At 40.6% G+C, this 7447-nt stretch overlaps 1 protein-coding gene across 2 annotated transcripts in view; it reads left to right on the top strand.

The window, feature by feature from the left end:
- Positions 1 to 7447, top strand: part of LOC104868874 (BMP-binding endothelial regulator protein) — a 221046-nt gene that overhangs the window by 137161 nt on the left and 76438 nt on the right. For both annotated transcript variants that reach the window (XM_010633862.3, XM_033760005.1), the window contains one exon: positions 3976 to 4305. In XM_010633862.3, coding sequence (XP_010632164.1) covers positions 3976 to 4305 — 330 coding nt within the window. The remainder of the gene's footprint in view (positions 1 to 3975; positions 4306 to 7447) is intronic.

Here is a 7447-nt window from a genome sequence, read left to right as displayed (position 1 = left end):
AAAAAAAAAAAAAAAAAATCTGTTGCTTCCCAATGATGAATGTAACTGTACTATATACCTAAAATGTACCAATAAACTCAATGAGAAAAAAAATATGTTGCTACTCTAGATAAACAAACCATTTCCTTCATTATAGTCATCATCTCTTAACTTACCTATGTGATTCTATTTTGTTTTTTGTTTACGGAGTTCTTTATCTGCTTTATTTCTGCTGCTACCATTTCAAATATTTTAGCTGGGAGGCTTTTGACTTCTCCCACCTCTATTCCCTCTGGACCTGCTTTTGAGTAAATTGAGTGTTGATTTTATTTCATTTATTTTTTGGTACTATGGGTAAAACTCGAGATCTTGTGCTTGCAACGCAGGCACAGTGCCACTGAGCTAAACCTCCTGCCCAAATTAAGTGTTTTAGATTGCATCTTTCTTCCATGTTTTCTCATTTTCTTTTTTTGGTGTCTGTGTGTGTGTGTGTGTGTGTATGCATGTGTGTGTGTGTTTATTTTTTCCATGTTGAAGCTTGTATGTTGCTTATAGTAGGTGATTTTTATTTCTAGTATGATGATCTCTAGATAATGACTAATTTTCAGAGCTGTCTTCTAGTCATAGCTGGCTTTTGGCCCTTGAATCTGTCCCCAGATCCTACCTCTTCTGTTTATTAGGGATGAAATATTGCAATATGTTTGGCCTAGCACCAAGTTCTTTGGTACTGGGTTCTTGTATTGTGTATAGCCCCCAGACAATCTAGGTATTGTCATACAAGGCACCTTGGCTAACTTAGTACAATCAGTAATAGCTACAGCATCAAACATGAACTGGAAAAATGATGAACTAATAAATAATAGTTTTAACCCCAAATATAAGATTTACAGTTACAAAACAAGATCTAAGATAAATCTGAAAATTATAGTAAATATCTCATCAATAGAGCAATTTAGGGCTTTCACCATAAAGCAATATTAAGCCCCTGTAAGATATAATTAATTATCAAAGATTCATAAGTATAAGTTTTACAGGGGTGGCAGTATAAAGAAAAAAGAGGAGAATAGATTATGAAAAATAAAGCCATGGTAGATGTGAAGAATATGGTAAGATTGACGTAGAAGGTTCTGTTAAGATAACGGTTACAGAAATGACCACCTATAAGAAGGATTAATAATAGGGAGTGGAGATTGAATTAGAGGAAAAAAATATACTAAGGGAACTAGTTGAAAGAAAAATGGTGACAAGAAGGGAGAGAGAGAGAGAGAGAGTAAAAGAAGAGCCTATTGAAACAAGTAAATAAAAGTAATATTAAAAGAGAGGCAAGAAATTGATGGTAAAATTCCAACCTCCACCAAAAGAAAAAAGAATAGTGAAAAATTAAAAAGTGTGCTGATACTAGTGAAAAAACATTCCTATGCATTCCCAGATGAGTGTTTCCTTCCAGGGTCAGTAGTCTTTAGTCTTACAAATCACCTTTCTGCTTGCATCTCTTTATAGTCTGAGTGTCTATATGTTGGGTACTCAGTTTAAGGAGGCCTCTCTCTGTAGTCCTCTGTGGCAGCTGTTCAAGCTGGATAACTAGATCAGGGAGGGGCCTTGTTTCTGAGGCTGTTCTTGTGGATTCCTTCTATGAGACAGACTAATATGGACTTTCAAAACTGACTCAGTCTTGTGGTTGCTCAGAAGAAAAACAAATCTGCCCAGGACTAATGTAGGCAGATTTCTTTAAGCCCAGTGAGGGCACAGAGTGCTGGGGGGTGTTTTGTGGGTGTCTGAAGTACTCAGCAGAATATACAGCCATGAATCCTTGCTGCTTAACCAGGCTGAAGATTATCCTATTGTGTTAGGCAGGGACTGTGTCCAGAACTCTGGCTGAATGCAGGGTGAGTGCTTGGAACACTGATTGTTTCCCGGGACTGGTTGTACATGTTAGGGCAGTGAGAGTTTGGTGTAGGCTCAAGCTAACCTGGGGGTGTGCTGAATACTGAAACCAGACCAGTTAGCTCTGTGTGGCAGATGAATGTCCTAAATGCTTGGGATAAACTGCAGGCTCCTAGGGATGTCTCAGGTGCACTCAGGACCCAATATGCAAGACTCCCAACACAGTCTGTGGCTGCTTGTTTATCAGCTCAGAGTCTTAGAAAGAATGGGTGGATGGAGGAAAGGAGCAGCTCCGTGGTCACTCACCCCAGATGTGTGCTGGCACAGAGTGCTAACAGGCTACAGTGTCCTCTTTTGGGAAAAGGGACTATGAGGCCAGGGACTCATTTACCAAAGTCTATCCTGGTGGCTTAACACTACAGTGCTACTTGGATCTGGCCAGCTATTTGAGAACTTCTCACAGTGGCACTTCCTGTGTTGAGTACAAGGTCCCCAGGAAGTCCTGTTGAATTGCTTTGTCTCTTTTAAATTCCTACCCATGTGTTTTGTTTGATCTACAAATATTTTCTTTCAAATTGATTTTTTGTATCAGGTAGTATATTCCTCCCCCTGTTCCAATTACCTGTGTTTTTAGTTGATCTCTGAGTCCCTCTGAAGAAATTATTTCAGCCATATTGGATCCCCCTACTATATTATGTGTTCTTTAATACATTCACTCAATTAAACTCTTATATCCAAAAATTCTTTATTTTTTGAGTATCAAATATGGACAAGGAAAACTAATCAGAACAAATAATATAGCAAGTCCAAAGTATATGAGATTTGTGTGAAGCCCCATGAAATTGGCATGTGCAATGACTTAAAGTTCATAACATAAATGACAGCATTCTTCAAACACCCTGGAATTCAAAGCACTTATTTGCACTGGATCTTATCAGTCACATCAGGGTGGTTTTTACATCCTTCCTGTACCAGAGCAGTCCTTCCTTTTTCTGGATCAGTCTTTCCTGCAGAATTGAGGACATTGGTTAGACAACCATCTTGCACTCCTGACCTATTGTGCTTACCCCAGCTGTTATTCCTCACCTGTGATTTTGGCCTTGACTGGAAATTGCTCTTTTATTGCATTTCTTTCATCCTTTGGTCTGATTTTCCTACATTATTTCCTTATTTTCTTAGTCATTCACACTCCTTTGGAAACAGATAAAATAGCTTTAAATGGAGAACAAGCAAGTGTCAAATTTTGTTTTAAAAAAAAGGATTTAATTTTTTATTATATTTGAGCACCTCAAAATGCAAAAATTTAATTTGGTTTCATAAATATATGAATTAATGCTGTATTGGAGTGAGAATTTTTTGGAATTTAAAAAAATACTAAATCATGAACTTCGTAATTTTTAAAATCCAACTTTGTATTGGCACTTAGATCAAGATATAAGAAACTTGAAAATTATGAAGATGATCTGTAATTATTAACTTCATTAATAATTTTTTCCTGAAATAACTAATCACGGATATGTTTGGCAGTTTTGCTTATTTATCCTTACCAAATATGTGAAAGTGGAACACTGTAATTTTCTTCAGAACCATGAGTAATGTTCAGCGGTTCTAACTCTTTTGAGTTAATAGGGAGGCTTAGGGAAGAGGATCACACGTTTGAGCCCAGCCTCAGCAACTTAACAACTTAATAAGATCCTGTCTCAATTTTTTAAAAATGGAACTAATACAAAGATTAATGTCATTCATTTTGCTGTCATTTATTTGCTTATGTGCTTAATTTGCCCTTGTTAATGTGGATCATGGAGTAAGGCCAGTTCTTAAGTGTCTGAGTTCATTTTCTTCATTGAAGCTCATCAAGGCTCCAAAACAAGAGATGTAAAAGTTCAGTAATATAAATAACTTCTAAAAATAGACTCACATGAAGTATTATATGAAAAAGGCCTTTTAAAATTCCCAAATATCTTTTTCTTTTCTCCAAAGTTATTCCCCTTAGAACATCCCTGCTTGGCCTTGCCTTACCTGCTATCCCCTCCAGTGGCCTGCAGGGACCCTGCTGTCTGTCCACATCCTCCCTTGGTTGTGACTCCACTCTTCTCTCTCACCTGTTCACAGAGCCCGGAGTCTGCACCGTGTTTGGAGACCCTCACTACAACACTTTTGATGGCCGGACCTTTAACTTTCAGGGCACATGTCAGTATGTGTTGACCAGAGACTGCTCCTCCCCTGCCTCATCCTTCCAGGTGCTGGTGAAGAATGATGCCCGGCGGACACACTCCTTCTCTTGGACCAAGTCGGTGCAGTTAGTCCTGGGCTCAGGCACCATCAGCCTGGAGCAGCACCTGGCTGTGCGATGGAATGGCTCCCGTGTGGCCCTGCCCTGCCGCGGGCCCTACTTCCATGTGGACCTGGATGGCTACCTGTTGAAGGTGACCACTAGAGCAGGTGGGCCCCCCCGGGCATCCCCCCCTGCCCTTGCAGGGCTGTCTCCTTCCAGCCAGAGATGCCACCAGGGGACAGGGGTCACTGCATGGAAACTGGCAATGTGAAGCTGGCCACAGTGGCCCTGCAATCTTCAGACATCCAGAAACTTATCATCCTCATTCTAAAAATAGTAGCTGTGCTCTTCAAATAACCTCTTTCTTCAATTTTGTTGCTACTTTAGGTCATTGATGTCTAGTTTGGAATTGTCAGGGTCACTCTTAGTTCAGCTAGTTATGTGTAGTTTCACATCTGGAGAGGTAACAGAGTTTCCTTGTTAACATCTGGGCCCAAACATGAGGTGTCCTCAAAAGCAAACAGCTCAGTGTTGGTGGTGTTCTGAAGATACATGAAGTTGGCTATGGTGGTACTCACCTGTAACCTCAGCACTCTGGGAAGCTAAAGTGTGAAGATTGTAAGGTTGATTGTCCAGCCTGAGCAACTTAGCAAGACCTGTCTCAAATTTTTTAAAAGGGCAGGGGATATAGTTCAGTGTAAAAGCCTTGAGTTCTATCACTAGTATGTGGTGGATGGAGGAATCAGAAATGTTCACATCAGAAGGGCTTGTTCTTATTGCCTCTGCCTGCACTGGGTCACCTAATCTAGCTTATTTGTCCTGTGCTAAGGAGGAAGAGGCTGCCACTTATGGGTGTGAAGGTGGGGAGGTAGAACATGTGTGACTGGAAGTCCTATCTACCCTAGACACAGGCCAAGAAAGCTATCACCCCAATGACCAGAACAACTGTCTTCTGCTGTGCTCACTGAGGCTGGCTTTGAAAGTGCATCCCTCCATGGGGCCTTGGGCAAGTGGAGCTCCTAGCACATGCTGTTGCATCCTGCATTTCAACCCTTAGGGACTGCCAGGCTTGTCCATAGCTGCTAGCCTTCCATGAGGCTCAGGTCTTTCTCTGCTAAGGCTACCTAAAAACATTTCAGAAGCAGAAATGTTCCTGGTTGTCAGCCCCAGAGACAGAGTCCTTCTCATCTTCATACTTTAGGAAACCATGTTACAGTTCTGTGTGGGCCACCTGTTGTCCACCCATTACTGGTTGGATATTGCACTGTGTGTTCTATTGGTGGCTGCTTTTCTTAAGTGTCATGATACTGTAAGGAAATCAGCCTACTGACTGCTTTCTTATAGATGAGAATTTGGCAGCATGAAAGCATCAAATTGAGTACGATTTCCCTAGAATATAGTCACAAGGGTAATTGTTTGATAGAGCAGACATTTTTGAGGGTTCATGGAAGCTGTTTCTGCTGTAATTTCAGAAGCCTGCTAATTGTTTCAATTCAAGCCAAAATATATTTTGATAAATTCACTACAGTCCTTGATATTCCCACTTATTAAAGAAAGGCACGAAGCCAAGCACAGCCCTGGAAGCTTTTAGTTAGCAAGTACATCCACATTTCACTGAAACAATGTAAAATGTTAATGTATATAAAAATTCAGCTCGAGGGGAAATCTCCATTCTTCATGTCTCAGATATATAGAACTCATCTCATGGACTCTAGAGGGATTAGGCCTTTTCAGAAAATTCAGACACCTGTTCTTCTGTCCAGAGGACATGTACCCTGCAAATGTAGGCCTTGTCTCATTCCGTTAAAGCAGGCAGCACTTTCCAGCTCCCTGCAAAACATGCCTAAGATGACCTGCTGTTACATGACATTAATTAGAAGCACCTTACCTTTCTGTTTGCAAACCAGACCAACACAGTGGATTCTGGCAATACAGAAATGATTAAGCACAGCCCAGTTCTCCACTCTGTCCTGGTTCCCTCAAGATTACAGTACTAAAAGCCCAGAAAGTTCAATGATGTTCCATGCACAACTGGCAAAGCCTCATGGAATAAGCCTGTTCTTTGCAAGTATTCCATATTGTAAAACTAAGCAAAAGGGCAAGGCTGCTAAGCAAATAATAATGAATCACAGATATTATAATCAGATTAGTGAATTTAACTACTCTAGTATTATAATAAAGTTTTGTAACTTCTTTTATTTTTCCATCTCTCTTTCCATGATGCAAGTAATTTTATGATACCCTCCACACTCAACTGGACAGTGCACACAGGTCACACAAGCCTTCTGCTTCTTGGGAGGAGCTTTGTTCTGGGCACTCTGCTTACTCTGTGTTCATCCCTTGAGTAAAACAACTTGATTTCCAGACAATTACACTTCTACCCTTGTTTGGCCATCTCTGTTTCTGCCCCCTAAGGTTGTCTTCTTTTTATCATCTATCAGTTGTCTTAAAATATCACAGCATTTCCTAAAAGGTTTCTCCTCCATAGATTCCCTGTTTTGTTTCCTAAGTGTGTTTGCTCAAAGGGGAATGTCCTCAAAATAGTGACTTCAAAACAGCCTACAGTTGGAAAAGAGGAGGCAAAGGAAGGGGTCCTTACTCAGTGGTTGATAGACTCAGCCTTCAGGATGGAATTAATCTGGTAGAGCTGGGCAGAGGTGGTCATGTAGTTTGTGTGGAATTATGCCCTACTGCTTATCCCCCAACAACTGGCAGAGGACAAGGCTTAGACTTAGCATTGGCCACCTCACAACACACTGGCCCCAGCTCTCAGGACTTAGCAAATTATTTTTAAAAATACCTCCTTTCTGCATTGTGTGTACCTCATCAACTCTAAGAAAGTCTTACATCAGATCACCTGAAGGCATTGGCTTATGAGCAACATGGGTTTTACTTTTATTTTTGGTGGAACACTATACTGGAACCCAGAGAATAAATCCTCCACCCATTGTGATATGAAACACAATCAGGAACACTACTCAGTTTTACATATCACTGTGGTACATCTTCAGGTTTTGCACCTCCTTTCCCCTTTAAGTGAGCACCAACAAAACCATCAGTAATCAGAAAGCAAAGCAAAGAAATAAACAGACAAACAAAACATTACAAAATACAAGAACAGCCACACAACACTACCAACATCAAACTAGACTAGTGGTCTGCAGCCAGGTCATACATTTGAAGAATGAAGAACAAGTTGACAAAACATTCACCGGCAAGAAGGGAAAATAGGAAGTTCTCTCCTAAAGCATGAGGAATGTGGCTGCTGCTCACATCCTCTGAAGGGGCATAGGCTTCAGCTTTAGCCTT

This window comes from Fukomys damarensis, unplaced genomic scaffold, assembly GCF_012274545.1.
Source record: "Fukomys damarensis isolate Sample0158 unplaced genomic scaffold, DMR_v1.0_HiC HiC_scaffold_38, whole genome shotgun sequence".
NCBI classification, from domain to species: domain Eukaryota; kingdom Metazoa; phylum Chordata; class Mammalia; order Rodentia; family Bathyergidae; genus Fukomys; species Fukomys damarensis.
The sequence above is the reverse complement of the archived record's forward strand: the minus strand, read 5'-3'. Positions and strand labels throughout refer to the sequence as shown.